This window comes from Pipistrellus hanaki (assembly GCF_964339955.1).
Source record: "Pipistrellus hanaki genome assembly, chromosome: X".
Classification (NCBI taxonomy): Eukaryota; Metazoa; Chordata; class Mammalia; order Chiroptera; family Vespertilionidae; genus Pipistrellus; species Pipistrellus hanaki.
Window position 1 is genome coordinate 65250068 of NC_140524.1, and position 24776 is coordinate 65274843.

Below are 24776 nucleotides of genomic sequence, written 5' to 3' on the forward strand. Positions count from 1 at the left end.
TCTGCATTCCCACTGGTCAGGGCTTGTGCATGAGGGTTCTTTTTTCTCCACATCCTCACCAGCACTTGTCATTTGTTGATTTGCTGATGATAGCCATTCTGACTGGTTAGATTGTACCTCATTGTCCTACTGATTTGCATTCTCCGATGATTAGTGACTTTGAGCATGTTTTCATATGTCTGTTTACCTTCTGTGTGTCTTCTTTTCAAAAGTGTTTATTTAGATCTTTTGGCCATTTTTGATTGGATTGTTAATCTTCCTTTTGTTAAGTTGTAAAAGTTCCCTATAAATTTTGGAGATTAAACTCTTATTGGGGATAACATTGGTAAACATGTTCTCCCATGCAGCGGACTTTCTTTTGCTCTGAAGAAGCTTCTTATTTTGATGTAGTCCCATTTGTTTATTTTCTCCTTAGTTTCCATTGTCCAAGGAGCTGTATCAGTGAAGAAATTGCTGGGACATATGTCTGATATTTTGCTGCCTGTGGATTCCTCTAAGATTTTTATGGTTTCCCATCTTACATTTAAGTCCTTTATCCATTTTGAGTTTATTTTGTGTATAGTGTAAGTTGGTAGTCTAGTTTCATTTTTTTGCATGTATCTTGTCCAATTTTCCCAACACCATTTATTGAAGAGACTGTCTTGATTTCATTGTATGCTCTTTAAGCAGTTAATTTAACAGAGAAATTGACAAAGACTCCAACAGTAGAACAATGACTTTTTTTTTCATTTGCAAGAGAGTAATTCTTTTATCAACACCACTGACTAAATAACAATATTAGCTAGGTCCAGAGAACTTTTAATTCAGAAATACTTAAGGATAAATGGAAATACAATCTACTCGTTACGAAAATTGACTCTATAATATCTTACCAAAAAGGTGTGAGAGTTTTGTTTTTATTTTTACTCAATTAAACAACTTCAAGTGACCTGTAGTTGTCATGCTAGTGTTCAGCCACAGAGACTCCCTAGTTGAACTATGTAATAATATTACCTAATAAAAGAGTAATATGCAAATTAACAATCACTCCACTAGACCCACCAGCCATGCCCACCAACCCATCAGGGTTAGTATGCAAATTAACCCCAACCAAGATGGCTGCCACCACAGAGAGTAAGAGGGAGGCTTGGGTTTCTCCAGCAATGGAGGAAGCCAAGCTTTCTACACACTCTGGCCAGCCCAGGCCTCCACTCAAGGATACAAAGTTTCAATTATAGAAGGTGAATAAACAACAACAGAATGGCTGCTGCCACAGAGTGAGCAAAAGGCTTGTCTTTGCTCCAGGCTACAACATTTCAATTGTAGAAGATAAATAAATTCCAGATACCAGGGCCTCCGCTTGGGTCGCCAGCGGGCATGGCCAGCCTGTAAACTACCACAGGCCCCTTGCTCAGGCCGCCCCACGCTTCAAGGGAACCCCCACCCTAATCCAGGACACCCTTCAGGTGGCCCTTACCCATGCATCAGGCCTCTATCCTATCTAATCCTATCTCATAAAAGAGTAATATGCAGATAGATCATCACTCCAACACACAAGATTAAGATAGCTGCCCCCATGTGGTCAAAGATCCTGCCCCCATGTGGATACAAGTTGGCCACCACAAGATGGCCGGCAAGAGAGGCCAGTTGGGGGCAATCAAGCTTGCAGGGGAGGGCAGTTAGGGGTGACCAGGTCAGCAGAGGAGGGAAGTTGGGGGCAAACAGGCTGGCAGGGGAGCAGTTAGACATCAATCAGGCTGACAGGGCAATGGTTAGGGGTGATCAGGCTGGCAGGCAGAAGTTGTTAGAGGCAATCAGGAAGGCAGGCAGGTGAGCAGTTGGGAGTCAGCACTCCTGGATTGTGAGAGGGATGTCCGACTCCCCTAAATGGGCAGTGGGACATCCCTCAAAGGGTCCCAGATTGGAGAGGGTGCAGGCTGGGCTGAGGGACACCCCCCCCATGCACGAATTTTGTGCACTGGGCCTCTAGTGTATACTATAATTGCAAGACAACATCTTCCAACACACTCTGCCATAAGGTGTTGAGGGGACTTTAGTCAAAGTACATTGATGTTCAAGGCCAATTGGAGTGTGGGGTCCCTGTCCAGAGTACACCAGATGTTCAAGGCCAATTTGTCATATGCAGGTATAAAAGCAATGGCACAGTGATTACACTGTATACACTGCAGAGGCGTGCCTGTCTGTAGCCCAAGTACTGATGTCACTATTTGGCAAGAAGCCTCTTTTATCTAAAGATGTGTTGTTGGCCAGCCAATGCAAGGCCACTTGATGGAGCTACTTTGTTTGCAATGGCTACTATGTTTGTAGCTGCTTGGTATGGCTCCTATGTTTGCTGAGGCTGCTTTTATGTAGGGTGCAGCTGCTTGATCAGACTACTATGTTTATAATAGCTACTGTGTTAGGAGGCTGTTTTGCATAGTTCCTATGTTGGGGGCTCTTATAGTAGCTCCTATGTTTGCAGATACTTTGTGAGCTACTTTGAAGAACTGTTTTGTCTGATAGCTCCTTGTTAGCAATGGTTATTTGGGCTGCAATAAAGACTCTTCTATATGCCTATAACTTCTCACATCTTCTGATCTAATGTCCAGCATCCAAGGAGGTCCAGTTCCTGGCAGGGGAACAGAGACTCCACAGTTGGCATAGCTGAGCAGAATCAATATGGAACTTACTCCAACAATTGGCATAGTTAAGCAGGTTCAAGGAATAAGTACTCCAAGAGTGTTAATTTGCCCAAGCTATAAGGAAAGCAAATCACCAGAGCTCTGGATGGTATTCATGAAATTTCTTATGAGTCTAGACTTAACCCTGACAGAGAGGGTTAGAACTTCCCATAGAAAAGTTGTCCCAGAATTTGCAGGGAACTTCCAAGATTCCCCTGTTATATATAATGAACCTATACTCATATTGATCTGTTTTTAAATATTCCCCAGCCAGGACCCAGATTGGAGTCTTCAGAAAATATTGTCAACCACATCTATTTTTTAGTTATCTGACAGGAACTGAACTCAGTTTTGTTTTTGATACAAATACCAAGGTTAGCATCTCTCAATTGTAAGTGACACTCCTATCAAAGCACACATCACCTCCCAGTCAGACAACCATTTAATCTTGCTTGAAGAAAAAATTACCTTATCAGTTAATTTGTTGAGGCCTAACAAGACCTCTGTGATTATGCAGGAGGAAAATTAAGATACTACCACAAGATTTAGGCAAGGTTCTAAGTTAAGTTAATGCTTTCTACCTCAAAGAATATATGCTGAGTGGCCAGATTATTATGATCTCTGGACACATAATAATCTGGCCACTCAGTGTATATCCTATATACTAATAAAAGGCTAATACGTAAATTGTCCCCTCAACCAGGAGTTCCGCCAGCAGGCAGAGCAGCCAACAGCCTATGTCCCCTCCCCGTGGCCAGGCTGGCTGAACCCCACCCATGGACAAATTCATGCACTGGGCCTCTAACGTGTGTGTATACACACATACTGAGTGGCCAGGTTATTATGCATTCAAAGATAATAATAATCTGGCCACTCAGTGCATTTCTTCTTTTCCTTTTTTTTTTTTTTATTATAACTCAATCTTTATTGTTCATATTATTACAAAGGTTCCTCATTTCTTCCCCCTCCACCAGGTTCCCACCCCACCCTCCGCCCCCTCCCCACCCTCCGTTGTCCCCATCCATAGGTGCACAGTTTATGTTCAGTCTTTTCCCGCATCCACCACTCCCCCGCCCCCAGAACAGTCAGTCCACTCCCCTCCCATATCATATCGCCGACTCTACAACAATCAACAGCTAATATTGTTCATCAGGTTTTTCAATCTCCTTTTTTGTTGTTCTTGTTGTTGTTTTTTTAATTAATAAACTTTTACACTTCTAAGAATAAATTTTGAAATCTAATAATTTTAAACCTTGTTTTTTTTCTGCTCTGGGAATTGAGAAGCAAACTTGTTTACATGTAAACTTGCCCTTGGGCTATCAAAGGGTATAGCCGTTCAAGTGTAAATGGACACATTGTTTAAAGATAGCTGCTGGTTGGAATTGGATTACCTGTTCTGGGTGGGAAGGGCTTGTCCTCCCCTTTCTCCATTAAAATTAAGGTGTTAGCTTTAAAACCTCTTTTTGGCAAGAGACCTTAAACTTTCAGAACTTTAAATTTTTCAGATAGTAAATCAATTACTTAGCATTTTCTCAAATCAATAATACCTCCACATGCCCAAGGATACACTTCACACAAAAGACACATCCAAATACATCAACCAACCTCATCCAGACCCCACACAAGGCACTCACAGATCAACACCCCAGCACTATACTAACTCAACACATCCAGATCTAAGCCTTCATCACTTGATTCAGCAGACCCTCAAGTTCCCCCAAAAGTTTCCAGCCATGTCTGAGAGGCAGCCTTGGGGCGGGGGCAGGCGAGGAGCGAGCTGTTCCGGGCCTGGCTGCTCCTGGCCTGGCCTCTGTTGCTCTGATTCTCTCCACAACCAGCTGCTCCGAGTCTGGCCACTGCTGCTCCTGGCCTGGCTGCTGCTGCTTCTGGCCTGGCTGCTCCCGACCCGGCTGCTCTGGGCACAGCTGCTCCGGGCCTGGCCGCTCCAGACCTGGCTGCTCCGGGCTTGGTTGCTGCTGCTCTGGGCCCGGCTGCTCTGGGCCTGGCCGCTCCCGGCCTGGCAGCTGCTGCTCCTCGCCTGCCCCCGCCCCGGCTGCTCCGGGCCTGGCCGCTCCGGGCCTGGCCGCTCCATGTGCATTTCTTCAAGGGGCACCAAATGGACCTTATTTATTTCCATACATAGGAGCAATAGGTAGATATCAAAGAGTCCTTATTCTCAGTCAATTATTTACCAGCTTTCTAGATAGGAATTCAAGATACCTAGGCCTATACTAATATCTTACCAACCTGATCATCCCATGAGTAATATACTTATTATTATACTAGGGGCCCGGTGCATGAAATTTGTGCACTGGGGAGGGGTCCCTCAGCCCAGCCTGCCCCTTCTCACACACTGGGAGCCCTCAGGGGATATCCTACTGATGGCTAAGGCCTGCTCCCCATTGGGAATGGACCTAAGCCGCAGTCTGGCCTCCCTTTGTGGGAGGCAACCAGGCTGATCAGGGAAGGCACCAGCCCCTTTATCCCGCTGCTGCAGCCACTGCCAGTCACCGCAGCCACCAAGGTATTTTCATCAACTCAGACTCCAGTCCCTTCACCATGAAAAAATCACAACTTTCTTTAAGCATTTTCAAAATGTGTCTTTCATAGGATATGACATTTCTTTCTTTCTTTTTTTTTATCCTCACCTGAGGATATGTTTCCATTGATTTTTCCCCCTTCCCTCCATTCCCAGGCTTGGCCCCTGCTCAAGCCTAAAGCCTCTGCCCCAGGCTTTAGGCTTGGAAAGGGGACCCCTCAACCCCTCTGATCACAGGTTTGGCTCCTTCCCAAGCTTAAAGCCTCCACCCCAGAATTTAGGCTGGAGAAGGGGGACCCCCACCCTCCAGGCTTTAGGCTTGGGAAGGGGCCCCCCACCCCTCTGATGGCCAGCTGGGAATGACCTGGGTTCCGAGGAGGTTCCTGGGACCCAGGCATGTATGCAAATTAACCGCCATATTTGTTGGGTTAATTTGCATACTCACTCTGATTGGCTCTGGGTGTAGCAGAGGTATAGTCAATTTACATGTTTCTCTATTGTTAGTTAAGACTAGAGGCCCAGTGCACAAAATTCATGCTTGAGTTGGGACCCTGGATCAGGGCCAATCTGTGGAGCAATCAGCGGGGCAATTGGGGGCTCCCGCTGGCACCCCCCTCAGCTGGCCCCTTCTAACTGACCCCACCCCTTCACACACACCACCACTAGTCACCTCCCTCTGTGGTAGGCAACCAGCAGGGCAATCAGAGGGCAGTGCTGGCCTGCTCAGCAGCCGGCCCTGCTCCCTGCCACTTCCCACTTGCCGGCAGGCCCTGCCCCTTGCTGGCACCTGCCTTGGTTGGCCTGGGATTGCGGGTTGGGGGCATCTCCTGCATTGAGTGTCTGTCCCCTGGTGGTCAGTGCATATCATAGCAACTAGTCTTTCCACTGGTCATTCTGTCATTTGGTCAATTTGGATATTAGGCTTTTATTATACAGGATATTTGGAATTATTAGGAATTGGTTCTTTTCCACAAGGTTATTTTTTTCTCATTCCTACATACACTGAGTGGCCAAATTATTATGATCTCTGAATGCATAACAATCTGGCCACTCAGTGTGTGTGTGTGTGTGTGTGTGTGTGTGTGTGTGTGTATGTGAGTGTGTGTATGTGTGTGTATTAGAGGCCTGGTGCATGAAATTCATGCATGTGTGGGGGGGAGAGGGGTGTCCCTCAGCCCAGCCTGCACCCTCTCCAATCTGGGGTCCCTCTCACCCATCCAGGATTGCTGGCTCCCAACTGCTCGCCTGCCTGCTTTCCTGATTGCCTCTAACCATTTCTGCCTGCTACCCTGATCACCCCCCTGCCAGCCTGATTGATGTCTAACTGCTCCACTGCCAGCCTGTTTGCCCCCAACTTCACTCCTCTGCCGGCCTGGTCACCCCTAACTACCCTCCCCTGAAGGCTTGATTGCCCCCAACTGCCCTCCCTTGCAGGCCTGGTCCCTCCCAACTGCCCTCCCCTTCTGACCATCTAGTGTCCACATGAGGGCAGGATCTTGTGGTGGCCATCTAGTGTCCACATGAGGGCAGGATCTTTGACCACATGGGGGCAGCCATCTTGTGTGTTGGAGTGATGATCAATCTGCATATTACTCTTTTATTAGATAGGATAGAGGCCTGGTGCATGGGTGGGAGCCAGCTGGTTTGCCCTGGAGGGTTTCCCGGATCAGGGTGGGGGTTCCCTTTGGGCAAGGGATGGCCTGAGCCAGGGGCCTTTGGTGGTTTACAGTATGGCCACATCCCCTGGTGACCCAGTGCCTGGTATCTGGGATATATTTATCTTCTACAATTGAAACTTTGTAGCCTGGAGCAGAGCCAAGCCTTCTGCTCACTCTGTGGTGCAGCCATTTCTGTTGGGATTTATTTACCTACTATAATTAAAACTTTGTAGCCTGGAGTGGAGGCCTAGGCCAGCCAGGGCAGGTGGAGAGCCTGGGTTACTACATCACAGGGGGCAATCTTAGCCTGCTCTCTCCAGCTCCGTGGCTGCCACCATTTTTGTTGGGATTTATTTTGTATAATTGAAACTTTGTAGTCTTAAGCAGAGGCCTGGGCTGGCCAGGGTGTGCGGAAAGCTTGGCTTCCTCCATCGCCGGGGAAACCCAAGCTTCCCTCCTGCTCTCTCTATGGCCACAGCCATCTTGATTGGGTTAATTTGCATAATCGCTCCTGATTGGCTGGTGGGCATGGCTTATGGGTATAGCAGAGTGATGGTTAATTTGCATATTACTCTTTTATTAGATAAGATATTAGAGTCCAGATGCATGAATTTGTGCATGGGTGGATTCTGGTCAGCCTGGCCACTGGGAGGGGACATGTGCGCTTGACTGGCCTGCCTGCTGGTAGAACTCCTGGTTGAGGGGGCAATTTGCATATTATCCTTTTATTATATAGGATATACACTGAGTGGCCAGATTACTATGCATTTAGAGATCATAATAATCTGGCCAGTCAGTGTATAGGAGGCAGTACCATACTTGGGGAGCATGTCTGGCTGGTTATAGAAGTGAGAGGGAGAGACTAACATTTGTGAAATTGATTTAGGGAGATAAAACACATACATGAAAAGTTGCCTGACAAAACACAATTCAGAATATGATGTTTGACTGAGCAGAACCATAAAGTTTGTGCTATATGAATTCAAAGGGTAGTGATTCCTGTAGGTTGAGCTGGTAAGAAAGGATTGACAGAGGAAGTAAAGTTTGTGTCTTAAAGATTATATAGGATGTGGGTTGGTAGAAAGGAATTAAGAAGGAGAAGGTACAAGAAAAATCGTGAATAATGGACAGGATCTCAAACTAACTGATGAAAAAGTAACTGGTTCCAACATAAAGTTTGGATGGGAACTGAACAGCAATTACTTGAGGTCAGAGAGATTATCACTTTTATTTCGTTATTCTCTGCATTCTCAGCAAAATATGGTTGCATATAGATCATTGTTTGATTCCAAGAGTACAACTAACATCTATTGAATGACTAGAGATTTACAGTTATTTGACAAACATGAGTTATTCTCTGTCTTTCACTGAAGAGCTGGTTGAGTATAGCTGCTTTTTGTTCAGATCAAGAATACACTAAATCTGGGATTCCAGACAAAACTAAATGCTATACTCATTATGAAGCTTTGATTACAAAAGACATTCTCAGAGCCACTTTTAATTTTTTCACTCTTCCTGGAAGAAAGAAGCCTTGTGTCCGGGATCTACCTGGTTAACTGTGGTGAGTGTAACATACCCTGGTTAACCTCGATCTTCTGGAATCCAGACCTCACAGTTACTGGAGCACTCTGAATGGCACACTAACTTCATAAAGTAGAATATACTAAGCAGAAACTGTAAGGGACAAGAACTGTCAACTTTTTTAAAATTTTAAGGTGCCAAGTTTATTTGTATGCAGGGAGTATAAAGAAAACGACTGTCTGCACATTAAGCAAGCTGTTTCAGAGTTCACTTTGCACACCCAAAAGACTGGAGGTTGGAAACAAAAACATTTGTATCTACTATAAATGATATTGGTTATTGATTCCAAAGGCACTTATTTTCTAGATATTTCATTCCTCTTTAGAAACACTGACACTTAAAATACTATAATAACTATCTCAAGTATATCCAGTAAAATAACAGCATGACAGGGTCATTTTGTGAGTAATAAAACCCAAAACATTTCATTTAAAGCCATATGATGTGGAAATGAAATCACAACTATTTAAGTCAAATACCAGCCATTATTATAGATTATACTAGAGGCCCAATGCATGAAATTTGTGCAATAGTAAGTCTTCCTTCCCCTGGCTGCTGGCACCAGTTTCCTTCTGGCACCTGGGACCCAGGCTGGCTTTCCTCCACCCTTGCTTAGTCAGGAAGGATGTCTGGTCTTATTAGCATATTACCCTTTTATTATTGTAGATAATCCTGATAAAATAATCTTAGTTCATAGTACACCAGGCTGACTACTCTTGGAATGTGAAGGTATGATCTGGTTATAAATGCTTCAGTATAGCACACAAGTCTTTAGAGATTTGCAGATGTATGCTGCTTTTAGGAATTGAAAAAGAAGTAAATATTCCAGTGAATAAATACCTACCTGTATAAGAGAAAGGGACATTTGATAACCTTCATTTTTCAACCTTACAGATTATCCAGAAGGTTCATCATCTCTTGCAGTGGAAACAGAAACATAGCAATTTTCACATTTCCTGCATCTCTAAGACAGGTCAGTATTCTTTTCTCTTTTTAAATTTTTGTTGTTGCTGTTAATTCTCCTGAGGATATTTTTTTCTATTGATTTTTAGAGAATGTGGAAGGGAAGAAGAGAGGGGGAGAGAGATAGTAACATTGGCTTTAGAGAGACACATCAATTGGTTGCCTCCCACATGAGCCCCAACCATGGCTGTGGCCAGGGACCAAACCTGCAACCCAGCTAGGTTCCCTTGACTGGGAATCAAACCCACGACCCTTCAGTGCATAGGCCAATGCTCTATCCACTGAGAAATACCAGCAGGGCAACAGGTCAGTATTTGAGGGAGGTATATACAGTTCAACTTGGACTGCTAAGAGGCAATCTTGGGAGGTACTAGCAAATGAGTAAGATTTCACCCCGGTTAACAAGATGTTAAATTCTCCACTCTTGTGTTATTCACATAAGTAGAAGTTCTAGACATAATTTCCCTGTATGATATACTGAAAAAGTTGCCCTTATTTCCTGCAAACTCACAATATTCACTTGGGCTAAAAGACTACCCAAGGTATCCAGAAACAGCCAAACATTCTATTCAGGTTATGTGCTTTCAACCTTTGTATTATAAATCTTGCCTTGGTACATTTCAGGCCTCTAAGATTATATAGATTATGAACAGGTTCTTTTTGCTTGGCTCCATTATTTCAGTTAACAACCTACTCTTATCCACTCACAGGCAAAAAGTACTATCCCTACACTCCAATTCTCCCCAAATGCTACTAATTTGTTCACAGTGGCAGGCAATATTACACATGGGATTCTCTTTGGTCTAGTAAAAAGCTAAATAGCATTCTCTTTGCAACATTCACAGATAAATAACCTAGTGTAATTCATCATTAAATGGAGAATTTTAGTGATAGAAATACCATGGAGTTCAAAGCTCTGATCTGATAAGCCTTCCAATTTTATTCCCATGGAAAAGCTATTCAGAAGCCTATTGATCTGTTTATGGACTCTTGGTCTTCACTTTTTTTCCTTTATAAAACCCTGCTGTGTACCAGCATCGATACTGTAAGAGACCTTGTGTATGTCAGCCACTTTGCTATGTACTTAATGTGTGTTATTTTATTTAATCCTCACAGCAACTCTGTGAAATGAATGTTATTATTATTCCCATTTTACTTATGAGAAAACTGAAGTCCAGAGATATTGTTACCTGTCCAACTAGTAAATGGCTAAACTAAGATTGCAACCCAGGTCTATCTGACCTTAGAGCATACTCTTATCACTATGGCACTACATTTATAAACCTGACTTGGCTTATTTACTGTGTACCTTCACTTACAATCAAAGGTTAAAAAGAAAGAAGAATTAAATGGTTTTTTTTCCCAAAAACCTGATGAAGTATTTGATGTTTAAGTGAGACAACTTGTATAATAACATTTGGATTTCAGTTATCCATGCTGTGAACCTCTCACATTTTCTTATTTTTACATTTTACTATGGATAGTCTATGAAGCACTTTGACATGTTAACAGTTGTTAAAAAGGAATAAAGTTCTCTATTGAAATAAATTTAGGAAACCCTGTATAAGCAAAATTAGAGAGTTGCCTTTACCATAAGGATTCTCAAAACCTGTAGTATACAAATGAGTTTTGTAACTCTCCAAGGAGATGTAGTAGCTCTCTGAAACTATTTGACTAAACTTATTTTATTATGTGCAGATCATGGAACATAGTCTTTCGTGCAGTACTTATCAGGACATATAATATGCTAAGTAGCCTTATCAATCCCCAAAAGTGGAATAAGTTTATCCAAATTTATATTAACATATAACTTCTTTTCAGAACATCTTGAATAAATCATAAAATATATTTTATAGTAGAGGCCCGGTGTATGAAATTCATACACAGGGGGATGGAGGGTGTCCCTCAGCCCAGCCTGCACCCTCTCCAATCTGGGACCCCTCGAGGGATGTTCCACTACATGTTTACAGGGATTGGGCCATGGGGTGTGGCCAGCCTGGGTGAGGGGCTGATGGCTGTTTGCAGACTGGCCACAGCCTCTTCAGGGTGGGGGTCCCCACTGGGGTGCCTGGCCAGCCTGGGTGAGGGGCTGATGACTATTTGCAGGCTGGCCACACACCCCAGCGACCCAAGTTCCCAGCCCCTCCTTTTTTTCTTTCTTTTATTTTTTTCAGCACCTCCTTGAGCAGAGGCCAGGGCGGGCTGGAAGCAGGTATCTAGGATTTATTTATCTTCTATAATTGAAACTTTGTATCCTTAAACAGAGGTCAGGGCCAGCCAGAGAGGACAGGAAGCTTGGCTTCCTCCATCACCAGGGGCAACCCAAGCCTCCTGCTTGCTCCAGCTCCATAGCCACTGCCATCTTTGTTGGGTTAATTTCCATACTCCTGATTGGCTGGTGGGTATAGCAGAATGATGGTCAATTTGCATGTTTCTCTTTTATTAGTGTAGACTAGAGGCCTGGTGCACGAAATTCGTGCACGGGGGTGAGGGGGTTTCCCTCAGCCCAGCTTGCACCCTCTCCAATCTAGGACCTCTCAAGGGATGTCCGACTCCCCTTTTAAACAGGCAGTCGGACATCTCTCTCACAATCCAGGAGTGCTGACTCCCAACTGCTTGCCTGCCTGCCTTCCTGATTTCCCCTAACCACTTCTGCCTGCCAGCCTGATCACCCTAACCACTCCCATGCCAGCCTGATTGATGTCTAACTGCTCCCATGCCAGCCTGTTTGCCCCCAACTTCCCTCCTTTGCTGGCCTGGTCACTCCTAACTGCCCTCCCCTGCATGGTTGATCACCTCCAACTGCCCTCTCTTGTAGGCTGGTCCCTCTCAACTGCCCTCCCTTGCAGGCTGTTCCCCCTCAACTGCCCTCCCTAGCAGGCCTGGTCCCTCCCAACTGCCCTCCCTTGCTGGCCAACTTGTGATGGCCATCTTGTGTACATATGGGGACAGGATCTTTGTTCACATGGGAGCAGTCATATTGTGTGTTGGAGTGATGGTTAATCTGCATATTACTCTTTTATGAGATAGGATAGAAGCCTGGTGCATGGGTGGGGGTCGGCTGGTTTGCCCTGAAGGGTGTCCTGGATCAGGGTGTGGATTCCCTTGGAGCATCGGGCGGCCTGGGCGAGGGGCCTGTGGCCACACTCCCTGGCGACCCAAGTGGAGGCCCTGATATCTGGAATTTATTTACCTGCTACAATTGAAACTTTGTAGCCTGGAGCAGAGCCAAGACTCCTGCTCGCTCTGTGGGTGCCACCATTTCTGTTTGGATTTGTTTACCTTCTATAATTGAAACTTTGTAGCCTTGATTGGAGGCCTGGGCCTGCCAGGGTGTGTGGAAAGCTAGGCTTCCTCCATTGCCGGAGAAACCCAAGCCTACCTCCTGGTAGCCATCTTGGTTGGGTTTATTTGCATACTCACTCTGATTGGCTGGTGGGCGTGGCTGGTGGGTGTAGCAGAGTGATTATTAATTTGCATATTACTCTTTTATTAGGTAGGGTGATTTCTTTGATAAGCAAATTTGCTTTTAATCAATGCTTTTCCCAGGGCAATTTTTTAAAAATAAATTAATTTTGTGGGAACAACAGTCTTATTCTGATAATACAATAGAAATGTATTTGGCAACATAGGATGAAGAGTAGGAGAATCATTTCAAAACTTAACAAAATATGAAAAAATTTTAATGTATGTGAATAATTACTATAGTGGAGTTTATAAAAGCTCTAAATAGAAAACAACCTGAATGTCCATCAATAAAAGAATGCTTGAATAAATTATATATGTCCAAACTATTAGATACTTTATACATGTTTTCCTTTGTTTTATTATAAAAGTTTTAAACATTAAAGTATTAAGGCTACCCAACTATTTACAACTTAGAATTAATAAATGCTAACATATTTTTATTTTGACTGAAATTTTTGTATATAAAAATTATTGCTATAATTTTTACACAAAAGAACATTGATTCTACATGATATTTTCTTCAAAATGAAAAGAAAAACTTGGAGAAATTTGAAAATATAAAAAACAAAAATGTAACATCCTTAATTTACAAAAATTTTGGAAAGCAGTAAATAAAGATAAACACAACAGAAAATGTGCAAAGGTACAATTGACAAAATACTAGTAAAAGTTAATATTAAAAATGAGCACAAACTTTTTCAACTTCACTAGAAATAAATACAAATAAAAATATCCCAAAATTGCCTAGCCAGCATGGTTCAGTGGTTGAGCATCGACCTATGAGCCAAGAGAACACAGTTCAATTCCCAGTCAGGGCATATGTGGGCTAGATCCCCAGTGTGGGTTGTGCAGGAGGCAGCCAATCAAGGATTCTCTCTCATCATTGATGTTTCTATCTCTCTCTCCCTCTCCCTCTCTGAAATCAGTAAAAAAAAAATAATAATAATAATTTTAAAAATTTTTAAATTTCAAAATATAAAATTTGTGTACTGAAGCAGCCAATTTGTATAAATTAATGTACCTAGTGTTGGCAAGGATATATGTAAAACGTGTATTTTTAATTTTTCATTGAATTTATTGGGGTTATATTGGTTAATAAAATCATGTAGGTTTCAGATGTATAATTCTATGATACATTATTTATACACTGAGTGGCCAGATTATTATGACCTCTGAACACATAATAATCTGGCCACTCAGTGTATATCCTATATAATAAAAGGCTAATATGCAAATTATCCCTCGACCAGGAGTTTGACCAGCAGGCAGGCTGGCCAACTGCCTATGTCCCCCTCCCCTAGGCTGGCTGGACCCCAACCATGCATGAATCCATGCACTGGAATGAATATATATATATATATATATATATATATATATATACACACACACACACACACACACACACACACACACAAATAATCTGGCCACTCAGTGTATATTTTATTATGTGTTCACCACTCAAAGTCTAATCTCCTTAAGTCACCATTTATCCCACATTTACCTTCTTCTACCTGTACCATCACCCCTTTCCTCTGGTAACCACCATACTTATGTCTGGCTCTAAGAGTTATTTTATGTGTTTGGTTTCTTTTGCTTCATCTCTTCACCTATTTCACAGAGCTTCCAAACCCCCACCTCTGACAGCTCAGTCTTCCCCCTGTATTGAGTCTGTTTCTATTTTTATTTTTTATTTTATTCATTAGATTCCACATCTAAATAAAACCATATAATATTTGTCTTTCTCTGGCTTATTTCACTTAGCATAATACCCTCTAGGTCCATGCATTTTGTCACAAAAGATAAGATTGTATTCTTTTTTATTGCTGAGTGGTATTCCCTTATGCAAATGTATTGCAGCTTTTTAATCCACTAATCTACTGGTGGGTATTTGGGCTGCTTTGCAATCTTGGATATTGTAAATAACAGTACAGTGTGCATATATTCCATGGATTCGGGGCTTTGGGTGTGGGTAAGAATGGACACCCTGGCTGTAGCTGCACAACCCGGTGCCTGTCTGAATCTTTTACAAGATACTCAGAGGGAGAATTTCTCTGAATATCCCAGGTCTGAGCAGCACTTCAATTCCCCTATGGTACTGAGCTTAACTGCACAGAGCCACCGGGAGTTGGAAGTACAGGCCAAAATATCAACGGATTTGTGGATCAGGCACTAGTTGTGCATGTGAGTGTAGAAAGAATGGCCACTATTCCCAAGCTACACAGCTCAATGACTTTGTGAGTTTCTGCCAAGATATTCCTGAGAATAGGAGCATACCAAAGATGCTATTGAATGCAACCAGCAGTCCTTTCGGCAGGACTCAAAATCAGCAGGTTGGTGTTGCCTATAGTTGGAGAGCCAGGCTAGTGCACTTTGCAAGCTGCTCCTATAAGAATTGGAGTACTCAACCCTGGAAAGATGGTATATGGTGGCAGTGTAGGATAGGAACTCAGCAAGGCACTTTTGTGGTTCACCCTACAGATCTCTCCTCAGGCCACTCCACTCAGATCGTCTCTGACTCCCATAGTTATTCAGTCACCTCTACCATAGCCATGGGTGAGTGTTCAAGAGCCACACCCTGTGCACTGATCCTTGAAAAGGGCACCTAGGTTTATAGCAGACTGCCTCTTCTTCCAGGAAGTCACAGTCCCCACTGATTTTCATTGCCAGATGATATTTGGACTCCTATTCCCAGATCTGGTGCTCTGGTGCTCTGGGTTTGAAAACCTGGTATGGGGTTGATGCTGCACTTCTCAGGGTGGATTTTTAGAGCCTAGATATCCTCCAGATTCTCAACCACCACACATGGGAGTGGGAGCCAGCCCTTTCCAGATCTCCACCCCTCTTACCAGTCTCTATATGGCTTCTTCTATAAATACTTGGTTATAAGACTTCTATTCAGGTAAACTTCAGTTGGTTATTCAGGTTGATTGCTCTATAATTTAGCTTTAAAACCAGGCTGACTCTGGGAGGAGATGAGCATAGTTTCCAACTATTGCACAACCATCTTGCCAAAGGAGAACAGGTGCTCTTAGATACTACTAAGGTAAGGCTAAATTCACAGATCATTTTTTATGAAAAATTTTGCAATATTGAAACCTCAAAATTTTATTATAATTTTATCTGGTAATTTCATCTTAGTTATGTATAATATTTTAATTAAATAATCAGGTATTCATCATGAATTCATTATAATAGCAGAAAATTAAAATGAAATACCTAAAATTGGAGGAATGGTAAAGTAAACAGCTGCATAATTGTGGTGAAATATTATATATTATTAAAAGCAAATTATTTTAAAAAAAATTAAGACCTTGAGAAGATGGTGGCAGGCAGGACGAAGGTGAGGGAGAGGGTGTGAGTGAGTGAGGGGGTGAAAGGAGAGTTTGTGGATGTGTGTGATGTGTGTGTGTGAGTGAGGAATGGACAGTTAAATCTGGCAGGAGTAGCAGGGGCTTGAAGACCAGGCTCTCCTGGACATGGAGCACCTACCACCACTGTGGGCACTCCTTGGGCTGCAGGACTCGGGCATGGTGCCCACGCCATCTTGAAGGGGAGAGCAGCCTCTTATAGGAACTCATCAGCACCATCACCCAGACAGCCCTGGACACTTCCCATGACCCTGCAGCCACTCCAGTCCAAATCCTGCTACCCCACTCACAGACCTGCAAACCCTAGGACCTCCGCTTCCAAGGGTGCATGCTTCTGCAGCAGTAAGTATGACTTCCCCCTCCACAGTGGGTGAACTCCTGATGCCACAGTTGTGCCTTTTCAGCACCATAGTACCACAGTTGCTCTTTCCAAGCATGCTGGCCACCTGAGCCCACCACTCCACAGGCCACTAGTGGGTGCAACCACTGGGCACACTATTATCCAAACAAGGGCCCACTTCGCTTACAATAGAAATTCTGAACCCCCCCTTCCTGGATACCTCCCCAAAGTCACCTCAGTCACATGGATTCAGTGCCAGGGCCCCTCTGAATGCCAGAGTGCACCACCACTGGGTGCACGCATACCCAACCAAGGGCATAAGGCCCCCAGCAGTAGAAATTTTGATTTCCCCCACTCCCAGCTGCCTTCCCACAGGCACCTCAATCACGCGGCTTCAGCGCAAGTGCCTCTTTGAATGCACTGCCCTGGCTATCAGTCCCCGTGTAACCTTGTGAGCCACCACTAGGCACACGAGAATATAATCAAAGGCGCAGCAGCAAAAACTGAGTTTTCCCATGTCACAGCTGAAGACCTCTGGACTCCACAGTCATGCTCTGCCAGCTTTCAGCCGCCCTGAGGCCAAGGTCATAAAGGTGGTTCTTGGGTGCCTCTGTGAGCCCCCGCTTGGTGTGCTTTTATTCAAACAAGGGCACACTGCACCAGCAATAGAAACTCTGAATTTTCCCTTTCCGGATACCAGCCCACAGATACCTTGGCCACATAGCTTCAATTCGAGGGCCACACTGAGTGTGCCACCCAGGCAAATGGATCTCAGGTGCCTCTGAGCTACTGCTAGGAGCACTTGTATCCAACCAATGGTTTAAGGATCCACAGCAGAAACTCGGACTTCCCCCTCCTCAGTTGCCAACCTCCAGTCTTTGCAGCCACACCAATCCAGTTCGCAAGCCCCTGAGCCCACTGCCTAGGCAGGTGGCCCCCGGAGGCTTCTCTGAACCTGTGCAAGGCACAAACCCAGCTGCTTGCATCCAGTCCCCACAGTAGTGCTGCTCCAGCATAAGGGCCTCCTGAGCCCACTGCTCCAGAAGATGGCTCCTGGGCACCTCTGTAAGCAGCCATTGGGAATGTGTATCCAACTAAAGGTGCACATTGCTCGAAGCAAAAACTGGGATTTCTCCCTCCATGGAGCTGGAGGCACACCACAATCACTCCGATCCAGCATGTGGGCCCCACAAGTGCACTCCCCCAAGCAGATGGATCCTGGCACCCTCTGTGTGCTTCCACTGAGCGTGTGCCTCTCCAACCAAGAATGCACAACTCCCTCAGTAGGACCCAAGACATCCTTCTCCTGGTGACCTACCACTGGACAGCTCAGTGAATTACTGAGTATTTGCTCCCCTGGACAAGGTCACATTATTTCATACACAGGGATTCACACATCCCCAGCTTCTGGATCCTGAATGCCCTTGTGATTCAGAGCCACCACCCCCCATGTCCCCACTATCACAGACTCTGCCCCTCCCCACATAGGGAGTTGCAGAGTGATGCTAATTCAACAAGAATCACACCACACCAGCAAAAGCCACATTACCTGAGCCTCAGGCTACGAGATTCCTTCCTCTCAGGCCATGGACCTAGGGAACCCACAGTAAGCACATACAAGTGAGAACTCAGGCAACTTTTCCCACAAGAAGTAGAACCACAATGACATTCAAAACAGCATGTACAATGAAGCCAGGGGTGAGTCACATTGCCAACCCGAAACAAGAATTCATCCATAAATAAGAAATACATTCAAGGAGAAGACAAAAGGGCAGAAGACTAGATGGATGGGTTCTGGACCTTGTCCCGAAAGAGAAAGAGAGAGCAAATGAGAGTCTTGCTGGGAGTGTTTGTTAGCAACCTAAGAAACAGGCGAACTCCAGGAGAAGGTGGGGGGCTGCTGATCAGGGTGCCACTGACAGAGGAACACCCACGGCGGGGCTGGGTCCCCTCCCAGAGCTACCTACGGGCTTGGACGGGGAAATCTCGCCATCTTTAAAGAAAAAGTGGATCTTGTCAGAAGCCTGAATATCCACAGCCACAGCGACCACCGAGCAGCTGTGAACCCGAGAATGCCGGTCCCAGGCAACACAAACACTTGAACTCAAAGGAGCACACCACCGCATGGCGAAAAGGAGAGAGAGAACTATATAACTAGACATCCTGAAAAAGAGATCATGGGGAAAAAAAGAAACAACCCACATATGAAAGAAAAGCAGGCATCACCAGAAAAGGAAGTAAACGAGGTAGAGGCAAGCAACCTACCAGAGCAAGAATTCAGAGTAATGATCATAAGATGGCTAAAAAGAATAGGAGACAAATTTGATAATATGAGTAAGAACCAAGAGGAAATGAAGAAGAACCAAGAAGAAATGAAAAAAGACATCACTACTATAAAGAACTCAATAGAAAGCATCAAGAGTAAGGTAGAAGAAGCAGAGGACCACATCAGTGAGCTAGAAGACAAGATGGAAATAAATGCCCAATTAGAGCAGCTTCTAGAAAAAAAAAAATTAAAAAGAAGGAGGAGAGCCTATGGGAGCTTTGGGACAATACAAAACAAAACAACATTAGAATAAGGGGTTCCAGAAGGAAAGGAAACTGAGCTAGGCATCGAAACCTGTTTCAAGAAATAATGACAGAAAACTTTCCTAAGATAGAGAAGAAAAACCCATACAAAACCAAGAAACTCGCAGAGTCCCAAGCAAAATGATTTCCAAAAGACCGACAACAAGGCACATTATAATTAAATTGGCAAACACCAAAGACAAAGTAAGAATCTTAAAAGCAGCCAGAGACAGACAGAAAGTTACATATAAAGAAACCCCCATCAGACTAGAAACTAATTTCTCAACAGAAACTCATCAGGCCAGAAGGGAATGGAATGAAATATAGAAAGTCATGCAAAGGAAGGGTCTGAATCCAAGAATACTGTACCCAGCAAGGCTATCAATTAAAATTGAAGGTGAAATCAGGAGCTTCACAGACAAAAACAGACTAAGGGAATTTATCACCACCAAACCAGCAATGCAAGAAATGCTAAAGGGTCTGCTGTAAAAATAAATAAATAGGAAGCAAAGAAAGAACACAGGGATATAGAATAAAATTGGTGACAAATAAGTACCTATCAATAATAACTTTAAATGTAAATGGATTAAATACCCCAATCAAAAGACATTGGGTAACGGATTGGATAAGAAAACAAGACCCATATATCTGCTCTCTACAAGAAACCCATTTTGGGGAAAAAGATGCACACAGACTGAGGGTGAAGGGATGGACTAAGGTTTTCCAGGAGAATGGAAATGAAAAAAAAAAAAAAAAAAAAAAAAAAAGCTGGGGTAGCAATACTTATATCTGACAAATTAGATCTCAAAGTGAAGGACACAACAAGAGATAAGGAAGGCCACTTCATAATACTAAAGGGAGCAATCGAACAAAAAGAAATAACCCTGTTAAATATATATGCACCCAATACAGGAGCACCCAAATACATTAAAAAAAAAAAAAAACTGCTGGAGGACATTAAGGGAGAGATTAATAGCAATACAATCATAGTAGATTTTAATACCCCACTGTCACCTTTGGACAAACCATATAAACAAAAAATCAGCAAAGAAACATCAATCCTAAATGATGCATTAGACCAGATGGAATTAATTGACATCTTCAGAATATTTCACCCCAAATCCACAGAATATACATTCTTCTCAAGTCCACATGGGTCATTTTCAAAGACAGACCACATGTTAGGACATAGGCAAAGTCTCTTGAAGTTCAAGAAGATAGAAATCATATCAAGCATCTACTCAGATTATAGTGGCATAAAATTGGAAATCAACTACAATAAAAAATAATCCAAAGAAATCAAACACATGGAGACTAAATAGCATGCTATTGAACAAGGACTGGGTTACCAGAGAAATCAAGGAAGAAATTAAAAACATCCTGGCAACAAATGACAATGAAAACACAACAATCTAAAATCTATGGGATACAGCAAAAAGCAGTTTTGACAGAGAAGTTCATATCTCTACAAGCCTATTGCAAAAAACAAAAACAAAAAATTGTAACAAATTATCTAACTTTACAACTGAAAGAGCTAGAAAAAGAGCAACAAGAAAAGCCCAGTATAAGCAGAAGGAAGGAAATAATAAAAATCAGAGCAGAGATAAATGACATAGAGACCAAAGAAACAATACAAAAGATCAACAAAACCAACAGCTGGTTCTTTGAAAGGATAAACAAGATTGATGAACCTCTAGCCAAACTAAACAAGAAACAAAGAGAGAGGACCCAAATAAACAAAATGAGAAACAAAAGAGGTTAAATAACAACAGACCCCGCCGAAATACAAAGGATTGTTACAAAATACTGCAAAAACTCTATTCCAACAAACTGGACAACCTGGAGGAAATGGACATATTCCTAGAAAAATACAAACTTCCAAAACTCAATCAGGAAGATTCTAAATCTAAAGAGGCCAATAACTATGGAAGACATTGAAGCAGTCATTAAAAAGTTTCTGGCAAATAAAAGCCTGGGGCCAGACAGCTTCAAATGGGGGGGGGGGGGGGTTACCAAACATTCAAGGAAGGACTAAAACCTATCATCCTCAGACTATTTTATAAAATGCAAGAGGAAGGAACACTTCCAAGCTCATTCTATGAAACCAGAATCACCCTAATACCAAAACCAGATAAAAACAACACAATGAAAGGGAATTACAGGCCAATATCCCTCATGAACATAGATGCCAAATCCTCAACAAAATTCTAGCAAATAAAATCCAGAAATATATTAGAAAGATCATACACCATGACCAAGTAGGATTTATCCCAGAAATTTAAGGATGGTACAATATCCGCAAATCAATAAATGTGATACATCAAATAAACAAATAGAAGGTAAAAACCACAGTCATATCAATTGATGCAGAAAAAACATTTGACAAAATCCAACACCCTTTCTTGATAAAAACTCTCATCAAGGTGCAAAAGGATCATACCTCAACATAATAAAAACCATATATAATAACCCAACATCATGCTCAATGGACAAACAGCCAGCATCATACTCAATGGACAAAAACTAAAACCATTTCCCCTAAGAACAGGAACATGGCAGGAATGCCTGCTTTCACCACTCCTGTTCAACATTGTAGTGTAAGTACTAGCCATTGTGAATAGATAAGAAGATTAAATAAAAGGCATCCTAATTGGCTCTGTTGACTAATGAGTTTGCCAGCCACTGTCCTAACTGAAATAAGCTAGTCAGAGAAAGATAAATATCACATGATCTCACTCATTTAGGATTATAATGAACAACATAAACTGATGAACAAAAACGGATCCAGAGACAGAGAATCATAGGTCAGATGCTCAAACCTCAGAGGGAAGGTGGGGGGGGAGGGGGGGGAACAAAGGGGAGAAATCAAACAAAGGACTTGTATGCATGCATATAAATCTAACAAATGGACAGAGACACCTGGGTGGGGGGTGAGGGAATGAAAAGGAGTGGGGTGGGGTGGGAGGTAATCGAAGGATATGGACACATATGTAATAATCAATAAAAAATAAAAATAAATAAATGTTTTAAAAAACTAAATAATAACAATTAATAGGTTTATGTGAAAAATCTCTGAGTGCAGTTTAATTTCAAAGGTACATTTGTATTATAACATAATATCTAGTATTGTCATCCCTCCATCTTTGTTATTCTTTCTCAAGATTGCTACAGCTATTCAGGGTCTTTTTTATTCCATATAAATTTTTGGATCATTTGTTCTAAGTGTGTGGAATATGCGATTGGTATTTTTTTTAAATAATTATTTATTTATTTATTTTATAAATCTTTATTGTTCATATTATTACAAATGTTCCTCATTTTTCCCCTCCATTGCTCCCCTCCACCAGGTTACCACACCGCCCTCTGCCCTTTCCTTACCCCCCCATCGTCCTCATCCATAGGTGCACAGTTTATGTTCAGTCTCTTCCCACACCCCCCACTCCCCTTTTCCCCAAGAATCGTCAGTTCACTCCCCTTCCATAACTCTAATTCTATTATATATTCACCAGTTAATATTGTTCATCAGTTTTTTTAATTCCCTTGGCTTTTAGTTTCACTTGTTGATAGTTACATATTTGCACCCCTATGTCCATAGCAGCACAATTTACAATAGCTCAGATTTGGAAACAGCCCAAGTGCCCATCAGCAGATGAGTGGATTTGAATATCATGGTTCATCTACACCATGGAGTACTATGCTGCTATGAAAAAATGACCTTTTACCATTTGCAACAGCATGGATGGAACTGGAGAGCATTATGCTAAGTGAGATACGCCAGTCAGAGAAATATAAATAGCAAATGATCTCACTCACATGTGGGATATAATGATCAACATAAACTGATAAACAAAAATAGATTCAGAGACAAGGCAGCACCAAACATACCATTCAACCTTAGAGAGAAGGCAGGGGAGGGGGGTTTAGAGAACAAGACTTAAATATAAGGCATGAAACCATAAAAATCTCAGAGGAGAACATAGGCAGTAAAATCTCAGACATCTCATCTCATTATTGATACATCTCCTAGGGCAAAAGAAACTAAGGAGAAAATAAACAAATAGGACTACATCAAAATGAAAGACTTCTGCACAGCAAAAAAACCCACCATCAAAATGAAACAGGAACCCGCTCTATGAGAGAACTTATTTGCTAATGATACATCTGATGAGGGATTAGTATCCAAAATATTAAAGTACTCAGACAACTCAACAAAAGAAAGACAAACAATCCAATTTAGAAATGCGCAGAATATCTGAGTAGACATTTCTCTAAAGAGGACTTACAAATGGCCAAGAGACGTATAGAAAATGCTTGAAGACACTAATTATCAGAGAAATGCAAATTAAAACCACAACGAGATATTGCCTCACACTTGTCAAAATGGCTATGATCAAAAAAATCAACAAAAACAACTGCTGGCAAGGATATGGAGAAAAGGGAACACAAGTTCACTGCTGGTTGGAATGCAGATAGGTACAGCCACTATGGAAAACATTATGAAATGTCCTCAAAAAATTAAAAATAGCCGAGGCCTGTTTGGCTCAGTGAATAGAATGTTAGCCTGCGGACTGAAGGGTCCTGGGTTCGATTCCGGTCAAGGGCATCCCCAATAGGGGGTGTGCAAGAGGCAGCTGATCGATGACTCTCTCTCATCGATGTTTCTAACTCTCTATCCCTCTCTCTTCCTCTCTGTAAAAAAATTAATAAAATATATTTTAAAAATTAAAAATAAAACTGGTATTTGACCCAGTGATCGCACTTCTGGGAATATATTCTAAAAGTCCCAAAACACCAATCAGAAAGAATATATTCACCTTTGTGTTCATAGCAATGTTATTTACAGTAGTTAAGATTTGGAAACAGCCCAAGTGCCACTCAGTAAATGAATGCATAAAAAAGCTGTAGTACGTTTACACAGTGGAATACTATGCAGCTGTAAAAAAGAATTATCTCTTCCCTTTGGGACAGCATGGATGGACCTGGAAAATATTATGCTAAATGAAATAAGCTAATTTGAAACAGACAAATATCACATGATCTCACTGATTTATGGAATCTAAATTGGCCAACAAAATAAGACAAATATCACATGATCTCACTGATTTATGGAATCTAAATTGGCCAATATAAATTGGCCAACAAAATAAGACCCAAAGCATGGAGGCATTAAACAGACTGACATACCTCAATGTTGTAGGGGTGGGGATAAGTAGAGATAAACCAAAGACCTTACACTGAGTGGCCAGATTATTATGACCTCTGAATACATAATAATCTGGCCACTTGGTGTATATACTTATATTCATAGCCCATTGACATGGGCCATGGACTAGTGAAAACCAGGAGGGTGGATAAGAGCTGGGAGAAGGGGCATAAAGGTGAGGAAAGAGGAGATATCTGCAATACTGTCAACAATAAAAATATACAATGAGTGGCCAGATTATTATGATCTCTGAACGCATAATAATCTGGCCACCCAGTGTATATCCTATATAATACAAGGCTAATATGCAAATTGTCCCCTTGGCTAGGAGTTCAACCAGCAGGCAGGCCGGTCAACCATCCATGTCCCCTCCTCCTGGCCAGGCTGGCCTGCCCCACCCATGCATGAATTCATGCACCGTACCTCTA

General features: G+C 42.5%; 1 protein-coding gene across 3 annotated transcripts in view; it reads left to right on the plus strand.

Annotated features, from left to right (window-relative positions):
• The window catches only part of ZDHHC15 (zDHHC palmitoyltransferase 15), a gene marked incomplete at its 5' end in the record, with an annotated part of 235674 nt that overhangs the window by 178999 nt on the left and 31899 nt on the right, over positions 1 to 24776 (plus strand). For 2 of the 3 annotated variants that reach the window (XM_084869722.1, XM_084869723.1), the window contains one exon: positions 9333 to 9411. In XM_084869722.1, the coding sequence (XP_084725848.1) occupies positions 9333 to 9379 (47 nt within the window). In that variant the 3' untranslated portion in view covers positions 9380 to 9411. Of the gene's footprint in view, positions 1 to 9332; positions 9412 to 11575; positions 11614 to 24776 lie in introns of all 3 variants that reach the window. The other variant, XR_014793696.1, reaches the window with a different exon arrangement.